The sequence below is a fragment of the Salmo salar genome, chromosome 04, assembly GCF_965601325.2.
Source record: "Salmo salar chromosome 04, fSalSal1, whole genome shotgun sequence".
NCBI lineage: Eukaryota > Metazoa > Chordata > Actinopteri > Salmoniformes > Salmonidae > Salmo > Salmo salar.
Window position 1 is genome coordinate 85,589,539 of NC_138294.1, and position 22,281 is coordinate 85,611,819.

Here is a 22,281-nt window from a genome sequence, read left to right on the forward strand (position 1 = left end):
ATACTGTCCCAGTATCTGTGCGTTAAGAGATGTCTAACGCCCAGGAAGCTCCAATTCAAACTCCCAATAGACAGCTTTGCAAGCGTTTTAATGTCAAATATGGAGTTTCGTTGAGCAACTAGCTTCATCTACTCCGGTTTGTACTTCTAAAAAGGTGTACATAAAGTAACCGGAAAATTGCTGATTCGGCACCTCCAATGTATTTATTGGGCTCCCGAGTGGCACTGCATCTCAGTGTTAGAGGCGTCACTACAGGCTCTGGTTCGATTCCAGGCTGTATCACAACCAGCCGTGATTGGGAGTCCCATAGGGAGGCGCACAATTGGCCCAACGTCGTTAGGGTTTGTCCGGGGTAGGCCGTCATTGTAAATAATAATTGGTTCTTAACTGACTTGCCTAGTTAAATAAAGGTTACAAATAAATAAAACATTTAGCTGTTGTAGCCTTCAAACCTGTATTTGCAGTAATGAGTGATGAATTGGACGGGCCGAATAGGCATATTTTCGGTTGCTTGTAAATTCTTTTTTGTTTTGGAAGTGCATACTTGTAATGACCCTGGGTCGTTACAATACATTACAGGCTTAAATTAAGATAGATGCTCAGCGAAACTCTATATTTGGTGAGCAAAAAAACGTATTTTGACATTAAAACGCATGGAGAGTTGTCTAATGGGAGTTTGAATCGTAACTTCCTGGTTGTTAGAGAGGAGACCCGTCATACTCATCGTCGGCATCTCTACCCGGGCAGTTCTATCCCTCCCTTTAAAAAACAAACATATTCAGAGCAACACTCCATGCATTGCGTTTAACATAAGTCACTGCAAATTCACCAGGAAGGGACTCTAGTAAAAAGCTGAGATCAAACACAATATACAGTAAAATGCCTGCAATGACTTTGAGCAGTCTTTTCTTACTGTTCAAACTACAACAAATGGCTCAAGTCCTTGGTGTAGCCTCAGCTTCAGGATTACTGGGTGGTGCAAGGGTTTTCAAAGTCCTAGGCCATAATTGCAAATTTGTATTTTATTCTCTTATTTTCTCACATTATTTGTATGTCTCTATAGAATCCCCATTTACCAGAAGGTCTATATATGCTACAGTTTCTCCATTTCTGAAGACAGGATCCCAAAAAACGATCAATTGTAGAATTACAATGCAAACTACTGTATATCCCTCATCTATGTTATTCAATGGATACAGGATTTTTTTCAAACTGATAGTGTTTGGTCAACAGTGTTCCCTCTGAAAAGCACTGTCAAAGCATCTCAGCAGGAAATACCGTTGGGGTGGATGGGAGATAAATTATTTGACTAGGCAGCTGAACTACATTTTGAGTTGAGGAAATGTGGACATATTCAAATAGTTTATTAGTACTTTGCAAAGAAATCAGACAGATACAATCACGCCACAGACCCTACGTGCTATAAGGTTTGAGAGCACAAATGTGACATACTCCTTGTTGAAAGACCTTGCAGATTGCATACTATGGAATATGAGAATACAGTATAGGCCATATTTTATGGACAAAGACAGTTAGTTGTGTCAGTTGTGTGAATTACAGATTATCAATAAGAGAGAGCACCTACTTACAAAGATTAATTCTGATTTGTATGACATTTGGCAAGTATTACATTTGTCATTTTATTTAACTAGGCAAGTCAGTTAAGAACACATTCTTATTTTACAATGACAGTCTACCCCAGCCAAACCCTCCCCTAACAACACAAGGCCAATTGTGCGCCCGCCCTATGGGACTCCTAATACACAGCCGGTTGTGATACAGCCCAGGATTGAACCAGGGTGTGTAGTGTCACCTCTAGCACTGAGATGCAGTGCCTTAGACCGCTGCGCCACTCGGGAGTCATTGGTAAGGTGTACTTTGAATTAGTATGGTGCACTATAAAAGTTGATGTTTCACTGTGTTTTACGTTCTTCAAACTGATTCAACCCTGAGAGGGGAATAAAATTATTTGGCTCAGCGCTGAAGGACACTGTTGAGCATACAATCAGTTGAGCATACAATCATGAAAGAGGTTTATGTTTTCTCATGGCATAGTACAACAACGACACTAGTGATGAAATCAAAGGTGACAGTTTAAGTCAATGAGTAACTGTAACCCGAATAGACTTTGGGATGACTTCGTCTCACTGTTGTAAGCATTTCAAATGAGCATTTCAACAAACAAAAAACTATTAGAGCATTTCGTAAATCAAGGAATGATCAAAAACATGGGCAGAAAGCAACAGTCTTGTGGCTTGCATTTTGAAAAGGTATATACCAGTAGAGATTATATGATGAGCAATGGGTTTTACCCCTATCACTTAAGGGTATTGACCTGGAGTATGTGTTGCTTCCTCAAAAATGACTTTATAATTATGAAACACACTGTGTGTGTGTGTGTGTGTGTGTGTGTGTGTGTGTGTGTGTGTGTGTGTGTGTGTGTGTGTGTGTGTGTGTGTGTGTTAAGAGATATTTACTCTGAGTAGCATCTGAGTAGTGGAACACTGAATTGCATTGGTGTGTGAATTTTTGGGAGAGGTCTGAGGATAGGTGTGCTTTCCCATGTCCACACCTGAAGACAACACACCCTGGTGTTGTGGCTGTTGATCTAAAGAGCTTACTGTCCTTACATGAGTTGATCTTGTGTACTGCCAAGTCCCAGATCTTGCCTCATCACAGCTTTGCAGGCCCTTTTGTCAAGAGTGGAAAATGCACAGTACACCTCTGTGGCTGTCCATCAGGGGTTACAACAACACTCCCAGTGACAGAGGAGAACTAAACAGGCAAGACAAAATGGTGGTTGATTCAGAGAGCCTGTTTCATCTCTATGTAAGGTAGCCTTAGGGGCCTAGACTGAAGCAGTCAGTAAACTCACAATGTGATTCCCCTTTACTAACAAATTTAAAAAGGAGTTGTACAGTACAATCTTGTCCACTTTTCTGAGACACTTTGGACCTCTATGCTGCCATTTGATGTAGTATTGAAATATTGTTCAAAGTTCAATTTATTCAGTCGGGCTCACGTCTGGTTGTGTTGTTTAAGGGCTTAACATTCGGTGCAGTGGGTATTTCACCATAGGCTACTATACTATGTGGAAAGGTGAGTGACCCCATGGTCAACAGCTCTCTGATGACTCGCCATATTACCCAGGTGGCACCATAAATGTTTATGGTGTAGTTATGGTAGTGCTGTACCAAAAGTGTCATGAGAGATGGGTGGAGATGGTGACTGTATTTAAAGAGGGACAGGTTGTCACTCAGTACCTTACGCTTCCCTGCTTGCCTTGGAATTGATTTTTCGCTCACCTCTCCTCAACCCATCAACTCTCTGTACACCATGGCCTTTGCTGGAAAGTGGGAAACTGAGACCCAGGAGGGATACGAAGAATTCTGCAAGCTCGTTGGTGAGGCATTTACTCAAGCTTACTAGCCTAGAGCCTATAAAAACTATTTGTCTTGACATCTTGAATTAACTTGGATTATGCAATGTATTGAAAGGGATGTATTCACATTCATTGGTGATTAGCAGTGTCAGTGTGGAAAAATGACAGTGCTCAAACGTATGATTGTATGTGATTCAAAACACATATGATTCAAAATGGCCTCATTACCCCGTAGTCTAACTACATATTTTCTTGTAATCCAAGGCATCCCTGATGACATCATTGAGAAGGGTCGCGATTACAAACTCATCACTGAGGTGGTGCAGAACGGCAATGAGTTCTCATGGTCCCAGCTCTATCCCACAAACAAGAGCGTCACCAACAAGTTTGTAATTGACCAGGAATGTGACATGGAGACCATCGGTGGGAAAAAGTTCAAGGTAAACATCTCTAGATCAGAAATGAGAGAGTTTTGTGCCGGTGTCTGTTGTGTAAACTGCTGTTGTATTTCAGACTCAAGTCTCATATAGTCAGTAGTCAGGGTCAACAGCCGTAAAGATGACATTCAGACAAGATAGACAGTTATCATGTGTATATTGACATTCAAATTCACATAATGAAATCTGCAGCAAGTTTGTCTAATATTTTGGAGGGTTTGAATAGCAAAGCGAAGATCAGAAGGGCGACAGGTAGCCTAGCAGTTAAGCATGTTGGGACAGTAAGCGAAAGGTTGCTGGTTTGACTCCACCGAACTGACTAGGTGAAAAGTATGTCGATGTGCCTTTGAGCAAGGCACTTAACCCTAATTGCTCCTGTAAGTCGCTCTGGATAAGAGTGTCTGCTAAACGTCAAAATAAATCTATGTTTAGGGGAACTTGGATGCATGTATTATATGACATGTAGATCAAACAAACTGAGGTTGTTTGTTGAATAAATTATAGTTTGAATAAAAAGCATTTTTATGTCCATCCATTTCAGGCCACCGTTACAATGGAGGGGGGCAAGCTGAGCACGAAATTCCCCAAATACCACCACACATCTGAAATCAGCGGAGGAAAGCTGATTGAGGTAAGAGTGGCAGGCACTTTGGCAGAAGATGGTGTATATTAGGAGAGAGGATAAAATACGTTTTGGCAGTTCCAAGTGATGTTTAACGTCTTTTCCCCCGCTGTTTAGACCTCAACCGTGGGCTCGGTCGTGTTGAAAAGAACCAGCAAGAAGATCTAAAGATATTGTGACCGTGTTATTAACAACAACAACAACTCTAATTAAATAATAAGTCAATAAAATGAGACTGCACTGGCCAACTTGCTGCCTTTGTCTTAATGTCTTTCTTACGCTTGATGACATTTGCCACATATAATGGGTACAAGAGAACCTCAAGTCTTGCCAAATGTCACTATGTTTATCCTGAGACAACCACTGGGGGCAATCTATCTTTAAACACAATACAAAATACACAGTAGTAGTAACTTCAGACTATTTGAAAGGTTGAAATAAGTCTTTATCAAGATTTGCTAGAAATGTTCAAACCGGATAACATCAAGATTAAGCAGTGTGTAGAACAGAATGTGGAAACGAGTTTGATTCTCATTCCACCATGACAGATGTACATTGAGTTTTAGTATTAAACATTAACATGCAATCAATAGGTTTGTGCCTCACTGTTATTTAGCCATTAAGCTCTCTGGGATAGACACAATAAAATGCTAGGCAGAGAAGAGGATGTCTCGGGTGAGTCAGTGCCCCTGGGTAAGCCGAGGACTATGCTAGCCAACCCCTCCCCCCTCTGTAAACAAAGCTAGCGAGAATGATCCATTACCCAACCCCCCCTTGCCCACCCCAGCGTCCCCACTTCAGTACCCCCTACCAAGCTGTCCATTGAAGGGGGGCTACTATAACCTCTCACTCACTTTCCTATCATCAGTGATCAACTGAAATTAGAACTCTTTTTTATTTAACCTTTATTTAACTAGTCAAGTCAGTTAAGAACAAATTCTTATTTTACAGTGACAGCCTACCCCAACCAAACTCTAACGACGCTGGGCCAATTGTGCGCTGCCTTTATGGGTCTCCCAATCACAGCTGGTTGTGATACAGCCTGGAATCAAACCAGGGTCTGTAGTGACGCCTCTAGCACTGAGATGCAGTGCCTTAGACCACTGCGCCACTCGGGAGCCTATTTTCATGGAAACGGTGAATGAATACAGGCCACAAAGGATGATGTTACGAAACCTCTCAGAAAGGCTCTGAAAATTACCAGGAAAAAACTGCTGAAATAAATCGGGGGGAAAAGCTGCATTTATCGTATATCAGTCTTTCGTCGTACAGTTGACAGGCAAAGTCTATGCATTGTTCCTGAATTTAATTCCTGTTGGAGTTTAACCAAAACTCCACTAAAAGACCCTTGAACTGAGTATCTCTATATACAGGACATCCTATGCACTGCTTTTACTTCCTTATTTTGTCTTTCTGTTGTGGTTTGTATCTCAAGAGATACTAACATGTTTTCATAATTCTTCATCTGCAATGATTCTTCACACATACAGTTTCTTCTTTACACTTAATCACATTGGTCTTTTCATTGTGAGATACAAATCCCCGTTACACCTACAGTATCGATAGTCTCCAGTGTCTTGACTTCATTTGTTTAGTGGGAAAGGGAGGGTAAACATGAGGGATAGGAATCTCCTCCATTGTCTTGAGGTCTGTAGAGGAAGGGAGGGAGCATCAAGAGAGGCTGGGGTGAGGTTACTGATCTAGAGGGTGGAGCTAATTGGTAGAGCCCCCTCCTCTCACCCCCATTGAAGACCTTTTCATGTGCAATGAGTTGAGACATTCATATTAAAACTATTCCCCTTGGGGTATGCTAATCGACTTCAGAGAGGCTTGCAATACCTCTAGCTACGCATATTCTCGACAAAGACCAAAAACAAAGGGTGGAGGAACGATACTGCCAGACTGGATTTTTTGGGTTTTATTTGCACCTCATTTGACAGAGTAAACACTGTTTTTTGATTCCCTTCCTCAATGTGCTTCTCCTGCTCACAGCCGTAATCATTATTCCATTGGAGTGGATATAGTTGGGCCACTTGGATTTCAAGAGTTGAGGCTACTAGGTGGTTGCAATGTACAACATTTTCATTTAAGGTAAAGAAATCCACTGCCTTAAAGCAGTTAAAAACACACACGTACTAAAAAAAACATTAGCAAAAAAAAAAAAGGTGACCTTTAAAATGTAAGATGACAGTGTGATTGAAAGCAGTCTTATCTAAAATGACCAACCGTTAGGCTACAGATCACAAGATACACTACATTGGTCCTTGATGGTGCATTGAACTCTTCATCTATTCTAACAAAACACACAGTTAACAAAAATAAAAAATAAAAAAACAAAGATAAAAAAGTTGTAGATCAAATATAAATCTACAAACATTTGGTCTAATGATAAAACATAGGTTGCACTATATATAGAGGTAGGTCAAAGTTAAGGTACGCAGAAGAATGGTTTTGTTATCTGAGACCCACTAAACTAGAGGCCTATGGGTCCTTCATGCCATTTGTCAACAGTAGTGGAAGCAGACAGACATTGTGGTCAGGATCTGATGTGTAAAATATTTAATACTCTATAAAAAAAACGTCTCACCCCATCAAAGCTGAGACACGGACACCGGACCCACGTGTACTTGGCTAAATGGTAACAGCATGTCTAGCCTGCCTGGATTTAGACGTCACTAAATGGTAACAGCATGTCTGGCCTGCCTGGATTTAGACGTGGCTAAATGGTAACAGCATGTCTGGCCTGCCTGGATTTAGACGTCACTAAATGGTAACAGCATGTCTGGCCTGCCTGGATTTAGACGTGGCTAAATGGTAACAGCATGTCTGGCCTGCCTGGATTTAGACGTCGCTAAATGGTAACAGCATGTCTGGCCTGCCTGGATTTAGACGTGGCTAAATGGTAACAGCATGTCTGGCCTGCCTGGATTTAGACGTCACTAAATGGTAACAGCATGTCTGGCCTGCCTGGATTTAGACGTGGCTAAATGGTAACAGCATGTCTGGCCTGCCTGGATTTAGACGTGGCTAAATGGTAACAGCATGTCTGGCCTGCCTGGATTTAGACGTAACAGCATGTCTGGCCTGCCTGGATTTAGACGTGGCTAAATGGTAACAGCATGTCTGGCCTGCCTGGATTTAGACGTCGCTAAATGGTAACAGCATGTCTGGCCTGCCTGGATTTAGACGTCGCTAAATGACAGTGTCATGACTCACGATACAAACGTCAAGCTCACGTCGCGTTCACATGCTAGTCGGGATTAGGAAACTGTGACATTTCCCACTTGCTAACTGGTTGTAGTTATACACGTGCAGCATTCAACCAGTTAGCAAGTCAGAAATGTCAAGAGATCCCTAATTCCGACTAGCATGTGAACGCGGCAATATTCCATGTAAGCATCAAAGAAAAAAGTCAAATTTTGTTATTATACTTCTGTTCTTCTATTGTCAGAGATATTTCTACTGTCATTCAATGGGTCGTATCCAAGGTAACCAATAAATCACAAAACATCTTACGGTCAACTATAATTTAGCTCATTTTATAGGATCTCATGTTTGGTGGCACTCCAAACATCTGACCCGGCAAGGTGAATTTTACAGCAGGTTTGTTGTAATAACAGGACAAGCCTGGAGAGTGACTGAGGTAGGACATCAGTAGTTGTATGTGCTAATCAAAGTTTATTGGTCGCATACACAGATTTGCAGATGTTATCGCGGGTACAGCGTAATGCTTGTGTTTCTATCTCCAACAGCGCAGTAATACAGAACAATATGATGGATGCTACAAGATATCCTGTGCAGCAACATTCTCATGGCGTCGTTAACTGCTCAAGGTGTTTGTGACAATGAGAGCAGCAGAAGCTGTTCCAGCGAGGGTTGTGTGACTGGCATGGGTTTCAGTCAAAGACACACATATTAAATGGTACCAGTCAGGAGAATTTACATGACAACTGAGGAGAAAGCGTGGCTTCGCCCCCCCGGAGACTAGCTAGTAAAGTATCACTTCCTGCCCTGTGGTTTGATTTGCTGAGAGGACAGATGTGTCTGTTCCCCTGGACACCATGGCTCCATGCCTGCAGTGGCACCAGAACAGCAAAACAAGACAGAGTCTACTCCCGAGTGGCACAGCGGACTAAGGCACTGCATCTCAGTGCAAGAGGCGTCACTACAGTCCCTGGTTCAAATCCAGGATGTATCACATCTGGCCGTGTTTGGGAGTCCCATAGGGCGTCGCACATTGGCCCAGCGTCCTCTGGGTTTGTCCGGGGTAGGCCGTCATTGTAAATAAGAATTTGTTCTTAACTGACTTGCCTAGTTAAATAAAGGTTACATACAAAAAAAAAATTAAATCAGAAATCCCAGTGAGACATATCTCCTACATTACAATATACACGTCTTTAACCAATAGAAGTTAAACACAACATAAAAAAAGGAATTAATTGACACAGCTGTTAAAATACAGCTTTCACCCCCAAGTAATCCATCAAAACACCCTGATATATGGTATTGTTCATGTAAACCAGTGGTTCTCAAACATCTCAGGGACCCCCAGCCGGCCCAGGTATTTTATTTATTCTAGAGCTAGCACACCTGATTCAACTAATCATCAAGCCCTTGAGTAGATGAATCAGGCGAGCTAGTTCAGAGCTACAACAAAATGGTGAAATGTCTGGCGGTCCCTGAGGAGAGCTTTGAGAACCACGGATGTAAACAACTCCAAAGACAGACCACTTGCATGATCATAAAGCCATCGTTTTGTTTAAGGCAGCAGCATTGAAAGATACTAGTATAAAAAAAACAGATGTTCCACATTGAGAGAAATGGTGTGGAAGCAGGGAGTCAGAATCACAGTGGCCAAACCAGCCTCACAGTCTCTCAGTATAGATCAAGCACGTTGTGAAAAGAACAGAACATACTGTATGTAAACAACTCATCACAAATAGTGTGTCATTTCAAATAGTTAGGACCTTTGTTAGGTCAAAACCGCAGCAATATCTGCATTGACATTGCTTCTTCCTTTTGGTTTCCTTCGTCCTTGGTGGATGAGGTCAGGACAGGTGAAGAGGACAGGGAGTCAGGACAGGTGGAGGAGGACAGGGTGTCAGGACAGGTGGTGGACACTGACTGGCCCAGGTTCAGTTCGTCCTCCCTCTCCTGGCGTCACCTGTCGAAGCAGCCTGCTGTGAAGGTGTGATGGGAGCCCAGGTAGCCTCCCCCGTAGGACAGGCCGAGACAGTGACGGGGCTCTGCAGCAAGGACCACTTGCATGGAGATGGGTCCCTGGAGGGGCAGGGAGGAGCCCAGTCCTGAGGTCAGGCTGGGGAATGGGGGGAAGGCTCCCTGAGAAACCGAGCCTGAGAGGAGCCCTGTCTGGTGGGACTGGAGGTAGTCCCGAGACCCAACAGGGCCTAGAGCCTGGGACTCACCTAGCATGTCCATGTGGGAAACAGAAGTAGAGTGCTGGGTGAGGTGCTGCTGGTAGCCGCCTGTCTGGAAGAGCAGCTGCTGGGAGCCAGAAGAGGGTTGTATCAGGGTGGAGCAGGAGGCTGTGGAGGGCGAGGGATAGGCCTGCGGTTGGAGAGGACTCTGGCCAGACGGAGAGTTGGACTTGGATTTGTTGGCCTGTTTCACATCGTTGTCATGGGCACTACAGGGAGGAAAAGAGTGAAAATCATTACTTGACGACCTTTAGCTGATGGACATAAACATCAATATATAGAGGAAATAACTAAGGGTCAATGGTATTGACAGTATGAAAAAGCTGTAGAATATTAACCTTGCATTAACCCACCATGAAGGAAAAGTGCATACATGGGAAGAACACAACACAAACACAAAAACTGCTGACTTTAGACATGGCAGACGATAAATGAAGCCTAGGCAGATGGCCATCAGCATGGTTTGTGGTCAGATTAATGTGGGTGTGCAGCACGTTATGTAAAGCAGTATTACAGCAGCAGCAGCTTTATGCACTGGGTGAGGTGGTCCCAGGAGTATCCGGTGAGCTGACGGAGGACGGTGGTCCAGCTGGGGGTGATCTGGAGACAGATGCGGGACGCCGCGATGCAAGCTGCTGTCACCTGGGACGGCCGGAAGCCCAGGAAGGCATGGTCTGGGACACACAGACACAGATCATCAGTTACATTTACTCAACAACGGACGGCCCCACTAAAGAGGAAATCTGTCTTGCCCATTAAACCACCCACTGCTGTCACTATGAACTTCCACTCCTAATCTCCTCCTCACCTTGCAGGGAGACTTCCAGGAAGTAGTGTGTGTATTTGTCCATGAAGGCTCTGGTCTTGTTGAGGGAGGAGAGAGGCCAGCCGTTGTGCAGGTCTCCGTCCTGTACAGCAGCATGGAGGTAGTAGTCTATGAAGTGTGCTGACGTGGGCATACACAGGTTCCAGCCAAACGTCTCTAAGAGAAGCAGCTCCATCTTGACCAGATCCTTCTTGGTCAGTGACAGGTTCAGACTGCACATGAAGCCCAGAGAGTTGAGCTGCTCCAGCTTTGGCACACAGTCCTCCTTCTCCTCAAACTTACCTGGATGGGAAACAGTGTTATAGTGAGTGAAAAATCAAACACATGTTATGGGTCGTGTGAGAAAATACTGAGTGTGCTCAAAAGACTGCTTATAGATGTATAATTCATCACACACACACACACACACCTCCATCTTCCCTTTCACTGGTCACAGCTAAATCCTCATCATGCATATCCCCCTAGAGTCAGATGCTCTAACAATGCAGAAGCCCTGACCTCTGGAGACCAGTCCTGGGCACTCAGGGAGAGGCCCTTTCAACAGATCACTGGAGGGTGTGTGTGTTTGAGAAGGGGGCAAATAATTACCCCACTTTTCATTTTTTAAGTCATTAAACATTCATGCAGATATTCACCCCAGCAACATTCACTGAAAAGGCCCAACAGTACTTATTAACGCTTCTCTGTTAGCAAAATCATCCCAGCAGCACTTCCCCTCTCAGAGAGGTGCAGGGGTAATCATTGTTCCACAACAGAAAGCAAAAACAGCCCTAAACAATGAGACCTCTCAATCTAAAACACAAATGTTGTCAATGTCCATGGCAACCCTGTCCACGGCAACCCTGTCCACGGCAACCCTGTCCACGGCAACCCTGTCCACGGCAACCCTGTCCACGGCAACCCTGTCCACGGCAACCCTGTCCACGGCAACCCTGTCCACGGCAACCCTGTCCACGGCAACTGTTCCGTTAGTCAGGTCTACATCTATTCTCTACAAGACATCTAATCTGTAGAAGACAAGACATCTAATCTGTAGAAGACAAGACATCTAAATCTCTAGAAGACAAGACATCTAAATCTCTAGAAGACAAGACATCTAAATCTCTAGAAGACAAGACATCTAAATCTCTAGAAGACAAGACATCTAAATCTCTAGAAGACAAGACATCTAAATCTCTAGAAGACAAGACATCTAAATCTCTAGAAGACAAGACATCTAAATCTCTAGAAGACAAGACATCTAAATCTCTAGAAGACATCTAATCTCTAGAAGTCACCATTGTGATTGTTCTCTTCAACAACTTTAATTACTACGCAGGCCAGGGTTCTGGGTAACGCAGGCCAGGGTTCTGGGTAACGCAGGCCAGGGTTCTGGGTAACGCAGGCCAGGGTTCTGGGTAACGCAGGCCAGGGTTCTGGGTAACGCAGGCCAGGGTTCTGGGTAACGCAGGCCAGGGTTCTGGGTAACGCAGGCCAGGGTTCTGGGTAATGCAGGCCAGGGTTCTGGGTAATGCAGGCCTACTGGTTTTTACATGTGATAAGTTCCCTTGGTGACTGACAGAGGTCTGGGGGAGGCCGAGGCTCTTATACACACAGCTCACACTAAACACAGCGCCTCAGACAAACCACGCAGTCACAGGCTGCTCCACAATCCCCACTTTACTTTTTCACATCAATTATGATTCTAAAACATATATACAGATGTAGTTGAAAATGCAGCTTTCTGTACAAGAGCAAACAACCTACATCTGTCCTTGTAAAGGAAGGACATTATAACTGAAGTACTTGTCACTATGAGATGACATGTTCTAGAGGGTAGTCTTACTGCTGCTCCATCTTTACCGGATCGACTGTGTTGCTGTTTGCTTACTGGCTAGGAGGAGACAGGAGAGGGCGATGATGTAGAGCTGGCGGACTGCCACATCGTAGTGGTCCATAAACAAGTCCAGGAGGTAGATGGCCAGGTGGCGAGCCGCTGGGCACAGCTGGTAGCGGTTACTGAGGACAGCCAGCAGGTCAGAAAAGTAACGCCGCATCCTGATCTGAGGAGAGTGGGCCTTGTAGGTAGGCAACTTCAGCTCCTGAGGAGAGGAGACAAGGAGAGGAGACAAGACAAATGAGAGGGGCTAAGGTATTGCACAGTTGAATTGGGTATACAGAAAACAAACAGCACTTTGTCTGGAGAAATGTAACCTACAAGCTCTCACAGTCTCACGTCATAATTAGACATTCGTCCATGTTTCTCAAACATCAAATTTCTAAGTGTTTAAGGTTAGGCATTAACTCCACATTGTCAAGGTTAAGTTTAGGCATTAAATCTGAACAGCTAAGGCAAAGGTTTGGGATAGGCTTGATAGGCTTAAAACAAAAATATAAAAAACAACTTTCTTTCGCTGGATTCAAACACGCAACCTTTGGAATCAGAAGCAGATGCTTATGCCCATCCATCATCCCTTTCCACAAAGCTCTAGCAAAACCTACTGGAAGGTAACAGAGCTCACTGTTGCCCCTAGTGGCCTGGTTCCACTTCATCTCCCGACGTCCTCAGACATGGACGGACGTCGAATTCTGACTTGTATCACAGGTGACCTTGCCGATGTAAAAGCATGTGCCAAGGCTCCACTTTAAAATGTGAAGAACTGCCAAGAAATTGCAACCCATTCTGGACAATGGGCCTAAAAGATTACTCAAAATATTATGAATTAGTTTTATATTTTTTGGAACTAAGCGACTTGTTTATCCCATGCCTTCCAGACCCGTCACCAGCTATAAAAGCCTATTCTTCACGTAAATTGTTAACATTAATGTTGGAGGGAAATGAAATATTAAAATAACCCACTAACCTTTATTAAATATGTTATGGATCATTTAAAAATATGCATCCCACAGACATCCATGTGAACAACCTATCCTATTTCAGACCTGGAAACATTGACATACATATCTCTATTTAATTATGTGTCTGGCAAGGTCACTGTTGCTAGGCAAAGGAAGACACCGAAGATCCAAATCCAACTGTTCCATATATCTCCCATCTATACGTAGCTCATATTCAAGGAGTCTGCTGTGGGAACCAGGGAGTCTCCCATGTTTGTGCAAGCCCAGCCAGCCAGGCCACATGTCTCACAGCCATCTGTCTCCCTGGGGATGAGGGGCTTGGGCCTGACCCTCTGAACACAGCCTTTTGTAGAGCACGGCTTTCATTTAGGGAACTCTACAGCTGCTTCTTGATCAGCTGAAGGCATGGTCTTGATATTCTGCAACACGCGGTTCCAATTGGGTCAACATTCTCCTGTCTTCTAGGGTTGGCCGTTATTTGGGGAGAGCTCTTCTACGATATGCGAATTCAAATATCGAGATATCCGATATAAATTGTTTTGCACCATTTATGACTAGATAATTCTAGACTGTGAAATTTGTCATCTTATTTACGATATTATAGTCACATTCTCATTAAATAATATTAGTATGTAATATTAGTTCTGATATTTCTTCATTTTAATTTTGGGGGATTTGTGTGTATTGTTAGATATTACTGCACTGTTGGAGTTAGAAACATGAGCATTTCGCTGCACCTGCGATGTTCACGCGACCAAAAAAATGTGATTTGAATGCCGAAGAAATAAGGCTTAATTAATACATTTAGACCTCTTTTTCAACACATTGACACATCCTAACTGATAAAACTGCACTGTTTTTAATCGTAAAAATAAAAGAATGTTATTTGTCACATGCGCCGAATACAACAGGTGTAGTGAACCTTACAGTGAAACGCTTAGTGACAAGCCCTGAACCAACAACACAGTTAAGAAAAATATGTACTAAATAAACTAAAGTAAAAAATAAGAGCAACAATAAAAGAACAATCATGGAGTAAAGTCCTGCACATCACAATATAAAGGGGGATACCTAGTCTGCTGTCCAACTGAATGAAAGGGGGGATACCTAGTCTGCTGTCCAACTGAATGAAAGGGGGGATACCTAGTCAGTTGTACAACTGAATGAAAGGGAGGATACCTAGTCTGCTGTCCAACTGAATGAAAGGGAGGATACCTAGTCAGTTGTCCAACTGAATGAAAGGGGGGATACCCAGTCTGCTGTCCAACTGAATGAAAGGGGGGATACCTAGTCTGCTGTCCAACTGAATGAAAGGGGGGATACCTAGTCTGCTGTCCAACTGAATGAAAGGGAGGATACCTAGTCTGCTGTCCAACTGAATGAAAGGAGGGATACCCAGTCTGCTGTCCAACTGAATGAAAGGGGGGATACCCAGTCTGCTGTCCAACTGAATGAAAGGGGGGATACCCAGTCTGCTGTCCAACTGAATGAAAGGGAGGATACCTAGTCAGTTGTCCAACTGAATGAAAGGGGGGATACCCAGTCTGCTGTCCAACTGAATGAAAGGGGGGATACCTATTCTGCTGTCCAACTGAATGAAAGGGGGGATACCTGGTCAGTTGTCCAACTGAATGAAAGGGGGGATACCTAGTCTGCTGTCCAACTGAATGAAAGGGGGGATACCTGGTCAGTTGTCCAACTGAATGAAAGGGGGGATACCTAGTCAGTTGTCCAACTGAATGAAAGGGGGGATACCTGGTCAGTTGTCCAACTGAATGAAAGGGGGGATACCTGGTCAGTTGTCCAACTGAATGAAAGGGGGGATACCTGGTCAGTTGTCCAACTGAATGAAAGGGGGGATACCTGGTCAGTTGTCCAACTGAATGAAAGGGGGGATACCTGGTCAGTTGTCCAACTGAATGAAAGGGGGGATACCTGGTCAGTTGTCCAACTGAATGAAAGGGGGGATACCTGGTCAGTTGTCCAACTGAATGAAAGGGGGGATACCTGGTCTGCTGTCCAACTGAATGAAAGGGGGGATACCTGGTCTGCTGTCCAACTGAATGAAAGGGGGGATACCTGGTCAGTTGTACAACTGAATGAAAGGGGGGATACCTGGTCTGCTGTCCAACTGAATGAAAGGGGGGATACCTAGTCTGCTGTCCAACTGAATGAAAGGGGGGATACCTGGTCTGCTGTCCAACTGAATGAAAGGGGGGATACCTAGTCAGTTGTCCAACTGAATGAAAGGGGGGATACCTAGTCAGTTGTCCAACTGAATGAAAGGGGGGATACCTGGTCAGTTGTCCAACTGAATGAAAGGGGGGATACCTGGTCAGTTGTCCAACTGAATGAAAGGGGGGATACCTGGTCAGTTGTCCAACTGAATGAAAGGGGGGATACCTGGTCAGTTGTCCAACTGAATGAAAGGGGGGATACCTGGTCAGTTGTCCAACTGAATGAAAGGGGGGATACCTGGTCAGTTGTCCAACTGAATGAAAGGGGGGGATACCTGGTCAGTTGTCCAACTGAATGAAAGGGGGGATACCTGGTCAGTTGTCCAACTGAATGAAAGGGGGGATACCTGGTCAGTTGTCCAACTGAATGAAAGGGGGGATACCTGGTCAGTTGTCCAACTGAATGAAAGGGGGGATACCTGGTCAGTTGTACAACTGAATGAAAGGGGGGATACCTGGTCAGTTGTCCAACTGAATGAAAGGGGGGATACCTGGTCAGTTGTACAACTGAATGTATTCAACTGAAATGTGTGTTCTATATTTAACCCAACCCCTCTGAATCAGAGAGGTACTGCCTTAAACTGACATTCAAGTCATATCGTCTTGCACTTCACAATATATCGTCAATGTCAAATATTACGATATTGGATTTGTCGGAATATCGGCACAACCCTATTCTGAAACGCAGGTCAAATTGGGTCAACATTCTCTGGTGCAGGATTCTCAGTATTTCATTTTCTCCAGGACAGTGGGTGATACGACTTTGAAAGATTCTGAAGGGTTTGATAACATCACACTTACAGGAAATTCTTGTCAAATTGTGAAATGGAATGTATTAATGAATTGGTCATTCAAAATCACTAATATTATTGTTCCACTTTCAATTTCAATTGTTTTACTTCAACCTTGTGAATTGCATTATCGTGAAAATGCAATTAGCAGTGCAGCAACAAACTAGGCATACAACCCGGCAGCAGCAAACTGTGCCTTTTTATACAGAGAAGCGCTATTAATACATTCAACAGCCTTTGGTGAGCAGGAGGACACAGGTAGAGAGGCCTCCATAGCAACGGTCTGTGGGAAAGAATCAGTTGTGCAATTTATCATACTGTAACCCTGCAGATGCATCAAAGCTCTCATGAAAAACCATCCTTGTGAAAAAGCACCTAGATTTAGCTCTAATGCACCCATTTGCTAAAATATTTATTCCATGAAGCCTGTCAAATTCTATTTCTGAATAGCTACTGATAAAAATCAGATCTTGCCAGTAGTTGCCAGCTTGTAAATTGTTTCAAACTAGAACAAGGACGGTGTAAGTGTAAACATCAAAGCTCTGGAGATTGCATTCCTTCACGATGACCAAGTAATGTCAGCATAAAGTTACACATCACTTCAGCCCCATTATCTGGCTACTGGGTAACAGGCAGGACAAGAGGAACTTCAGATCTAACCAGGGGCGCAACTTTGGTTTTAGAAATTGGGGGCGGGGACATAATTATTTTTAATCCAGTCAGATAAACACTCCAACCAGCCTACCCGACCGCTCGGCGTCCGCATGGTCCTAAAGCACACCGTTGCCTCATTTTGTGTCACATTCCAAAAATGCAATTTCAGAATGTGGACGTCCCCAGTGAAAGATGCACCCCTGGATCTAACAATGTTGAGTCTTTGGCAAGAGAGCAAGATCCTAAATTAGCATAAAAGCAAACGCTCCACATACAGCCAAAAAGCTTCCACTTAGCAGCGCCTACAGGAAGTGGGCATGATATACAGCCGTGCCATAAACAGGAGACAAACACTAACAGAGCCAACAGGCTGAGTAGAGTCGTCAGGTCCTCAGTGCTCTCTAATCCAGTCAACACAGACAATTACAGTCTGCCCTGAATGAACCCCCTCCACCCATTAACCCACTTCACAGATCTTCTCTCAGCTCAGCTGGCTGCATCAGCTCATTTGGACAGCAATTGCACACAATAGCGCGGCCAATTTGACTAATTACAATTTAAGATGACTGATCAATACATCTATTTTGAAGCCGTCTTTGGGTTTATTATTGTTCACAACCATTAAGTGTCAATCCCTGATAGGTCGTGGAAATCCTGAACTACAAAATATAATGATACCATGGGGTCAAACAAATGCATCTCTTGGTCTTATTGAAATACATAAGATGGCTGCGTTTAGACAGTCAGCGCAAATCTGATATTTTTTTTCCAGATCTGATGTGAAAAGAACAGTGATGCCTGTCTAAACACAGCCAATTTTAGGCAAGGCTGTGGTAGAGGTTCTGCTAAGCAGACAGGGAAACGACCTCAAGTGTTATGGTTTAGGCCCAAGCTTCAGGGGGGCATGTGACATTTCACACCTCAGCATCAAAGACAGTAAATAGTACAGGAATAGATTAACTCACTACAGGCAAATAAAATACACACACGTCATTTTCTGATGGTATTTGTGAAATTCAACTAAGCACCATGTTTGCTGTGGATAAAAACGATCAGAGAATCAGAATGAGACGTTCACCTTTATTCGTAGAGACTGGTGGATGTCTGCAGCGAGTTGGCACGTCCACCACTGCTCCTCCCGCTCCATCTTGCCAGTGGTGAGTTGTGGCCACTGTCCACCCTGAGCAAAACGCCAAACAGTGCCCAGAAACACATTAGATACCTGTCCGATCAACATCAATTATATCATCAAGGCAAACTTTGGGAAACTGACAGGTTTAACTTGAATTTTTGTATGATTTTATGTGTTATGGTATCCAAATCATTTGGATTTGCAGCAAAATAATGCACTCAAACTGACTTAACGTTACTCAGATTTTGTTCGGTTATTTTAGGAAGTAACGTTAGGGTAGCCAGCCTAGTGTGCACTCATTGATTTCAGATACTACCGCGTATTGCTTATTGTACAACAGTTTTCATTACACTTTGATAAATTCAATAAATATGTAAGCTAGCCTACAGCACAGAAATGTAATTTAAGAAAGCGACTCCCTCACATTCGCCATCTGTATTGCACTAGGCATGCTCATGTTCGGATACATTGTTTATATTCGTGCTTATACATTTCTTACTAATCTACCACGCGTGGCAACTCACCTCGCCACACTAGAAAGTTATGGTGACCAAGCGGATATTTCTGACAATTGTTCTACACATGACTGTACCACAGTACATACCGGAAAGAGGTTGGAATGGTGACAACGTGCAAAGCTAGTCACATGTTGGACTTGTAGGCTAGTATCCACTAAAATGTTACCTTTCAACCTGCTTTTACCACTGCAGCACTCCGGAGTCGCGACCCCTTTGTTTCAGACCAGCAGCATTCTGATTAAAATCTTCGCCGACAATTTCCCTACACCTTTAAAACACCTTCAACAACAGAAAAATAACAGCAAAATAATCAACTCCTAGTCTAATCGGCACAGATCCATGAACTCAAACCCAAAGACTGGTATGTTGAGTTTGAATGATATTTTTGTTCGACGCCCCTCTCGATTCACCCCCCTGTGATGTGTTCCCTTCAACTCAATGGAACCTGGTCAGACAACACGCTGTTCTCCCTGTTGGTACGGTGGAGAAAATCTTGAATGGGGAGGGTTTTGACAGCGCCCCCAGACAGCATTCAACTAAAATCAACTTCTGGCGGATATTCTATGTAACATCTATATTACACTTGTACATTATTACAGGATTTGAACTACGTGTTTTATATTCTGGGAAGATCAGGGCAGGCCTATTTGAAATGACAGCATTAAGGCTATTGAGTTTGACTGATGCATGGTGGTGCAGGTCGTATAGGTCTTCTGGACACACTCATAAAATTAATACTTAAAAATAAGAATCTATATTTTGTGAACTAGAGAAATGATCAAAACCACGTGTCAATACAATCAGATCCAGCATGTAGAACAATGGCATTGACCACAGTGTGATCCTTATGTCATCTCTCTGTTTGACCAACAGGTGGCACATGAAATCAACTGCTAGATGCCTGCCATGGACAGTTGTGGAAAGTACTTAAGTAAAACATAATTTAAAGTACTACTAAAGTCGTTATTTGGGGGTATCTGTACATTATTTTACTATTTATATTTTTGACCACATTAACTTTTACTTCACTACATTCCTAAAGAAAATAATATACTTTTTACTCCGTACATTTTCCCTGACACCCAAAAGTACTCGTTACATTTTGAATGGCTAGCAGGACAGGAAAATAGTCCAATTCACACACTTATCAAGAGAACATCCCTGGTCATCCCTATTGTCTCTGATCTGTCAGACTCACTAAACACAAATGCTTAGTTTGTAAATGATGTCTGAGTGTTGGAGTGTGCCACTGGCTCTCGTAAATAAAATAAAAACAAGAAAATGTTGCCATCTGGTTTGCTTAATATAGGGAATTTGAAATTATTCTCTTAAGTATATTTTAGCAATTATATTTTTTATTTATTTATTTATTTATTTCACCTTTATTTAACCAGGTAGGCAAGTTGAGAACAAGTTCTCATTTACAACTGCGACCTGGTCAAGATAAAGCAAAGCAGTTCGACAACATACAACAACACAGAGTTACACATGGAGTAAAACAAACATACAGTCAATAATACAGTAGAAAAATAAGTCTATTTACAATGTGAGCAAATGAGGTGAGATAAGGGAGGTAAAGGCAAAAAAGGCCATGGTGGCAAAGTAAATACAATATAGCAAGTAAAAGACTGGAATGGTAGATTTGTAGTAGAATAAGATTTACAAAAGTAGATTTACTTTTGATACTTAAGTATTTTTAAACTTTTACTCAAGTAGTATTTTACTGGGTGACCTTTACTTGAGTCATTTTCTACTATGGGCTCCCGAGTGGGGCAGCGGTCTAAGGCAATGCATCTCAGTGCAAGAGGCGTCACTACAGTCCCTGATTCGAATCCAGGCTGTATCACATCCGGCCGTGATTGGGAGTCCCGTGGGGCGGCACACAATTGGCCCAGCATCGTCCGGGTTTGGCTGGGATAGGCCGTCATTGTAAATAAGAATTTGTTCATAACTGACTTGCCTAGTTAGATAAACAAATAAATAAATACTAAGGTATATTTACTTTTACTCAAGTATGACAACTGGGGTACTCTTTCCACCACTGGCCATGTATCCATTTTTGTCAGCCTGGACCATAGAGAATGATAGAGGACTCCAGGGCCAAAAAGGCCTTATTAGCATGTGCAGCGACGTTGAGGGTTTCCACCATTTTAATGTAGTCCAACTTCATTGGCTGATCCTTCATGGTGACCCTGTGGGAGTCATGTCCAATCGGGTCATCAGGAGGGATCAGTCATTCGTGAATAAGAAAATTTAATACTTTAAAATGGAGATAGACTCAATTACATTTTCAACCTCTCCCTGACCCAGTCTGTAATACCTACATGTTTCAAGCAGACCACCATAGTCCTTGTGCCCAAGAATGCCAAGGTAACCTGTCTGAATGACTGTCGCCCCGTAGCACTCACATCTGTAGCCATGAAATGCTTTGAAAGGCTGGTCATGTCTCAAATCAACACCATCATCCCAGACACGCTGGACCCACTCCAATTCGCATACGGCCGCAACAGATGACGCAATCTCTATTGCACTCAACACTGCCTGTTCCCACCTACACAAATGGAACGCCTACGTGAGCATGCTGGTCATCAACTACAGCTCAGGGTTCAACACCATAGTGCCCTTCAAGTTCATCACTAACCTAAGGACCCTGGGACCAAACACCTCCCTCTGCAACTGGATCCTGGACTTCCTGACGAGCCGTGCCCAGGTGGTGAGGGTAGGTAATAACACATTCGCCACTCTGAACCTCAACACGGGGGCCCCTCAGGGGTGCATGCTTAGTCCCCTCCTGTACTCCCTGTTCACTCACGACTGCGTGGCCACGCACGTCACCAACACCATCATTAAGTTTGCAGACTACACGACAGTGATAGGCCTGATCATAGATGACGATGACACAGCCTATAGGAAGGAGATCAGAGACCTGGCAATGTGGTGCCAGGACAAAAACCTCTCCCTCAACGTCAGCAAGACAAAGGAGCTGATCGTGGACTACAGGAAACGGAGGGCCAAGCGAGTCCGCCCCCATTCATATCGACAGGGATGTAGTGGAGGAGGACATCACTAAGGATCTATCATGGTCCGCACACATCAACACAGTCGTGAAAAGGGTACGACAAGTCCTCTTCCCCCTCAGGAGGCTGAAGAGATTTGGCATGGGCCTTCAGATCCTCAAAAGGTTCTACAGCTGCACCATAGAGAGCATCTTGACTGGCTGCATCACTGCTTGGTATGGGAACTGCTTGGCATCCGAACACAAGGCACTACAGAAGGTAGTGTGTACGGCCCAGTACATCATTGGGAATGAGCTCCCTGCCATCCAGGACCTCTATACCAGACGGTGTCAGAGGAAGGCCCTAAAAATGGCCAAGACTCCAGTCACCCTAGTAATAGACTGTTCTCT

General features: G+C 43.7%; 2 protein-coding genes across 2 annotated transcripts; one reads left to right on the forward strand and one right to left on the reverse strand.

The window, feature by feature from the left end:
* The first annotated feature begins 3,110 nt into the window (after window positions 1-3,110).
* LOC106603912 (gastrotropin) lies at window positions 3,111-4,689 on the forward strand. The gene is made up of 4 exons (XM_014198137.3): window positions 3,111-3,403; window positions 3,647-3,822; window positions 4,361-4,450; window positions 4,559-4,689. The coding sequence occupies exons 1-4, from the start codon at window positions 3,337-3,339 to the stop codon at window positions 4,607-4,609; spliced, it is 384 nt and encodes a 127-aa protein (XP_014053612.1). The 5' UTR covers window positions 3,111-3,336; the 3' UTR covers window positions 4,610-4,689.
* A 1,655-nt stretch (window positions 4,690-6,344) lies between these two features.
* Window positions 6,345-19,368, reverse strand: LOC106603913 (cyclin-J). Its single transcript, XM_082974770.1, has 6 exons — window positions 19,042-19,368; window positions 18,304-18,405; window positions 12,576-12,786; window positions 10,688-10,987; window positions 10,394-10,553; window positions 6,345-10,088 (listed from the first exon to the last, which is right to left on the reverse strand). The coding sequence occupies exons 2-6, from the start codon at window positions 18,370-18,372 to the stop codon at window positions 9,602-9,604; spliced, it is 1,227 nt and encodes a 408-aa protein (XP_082830896.1). The 5' UTR covers window positions 18,373-18,405; window positions 19,042-19,368; the 3' UTR covers window positions 6,345-9,601.
* Window positions 19,369-22,281: the final 2,913 nt, after the last annotated feature.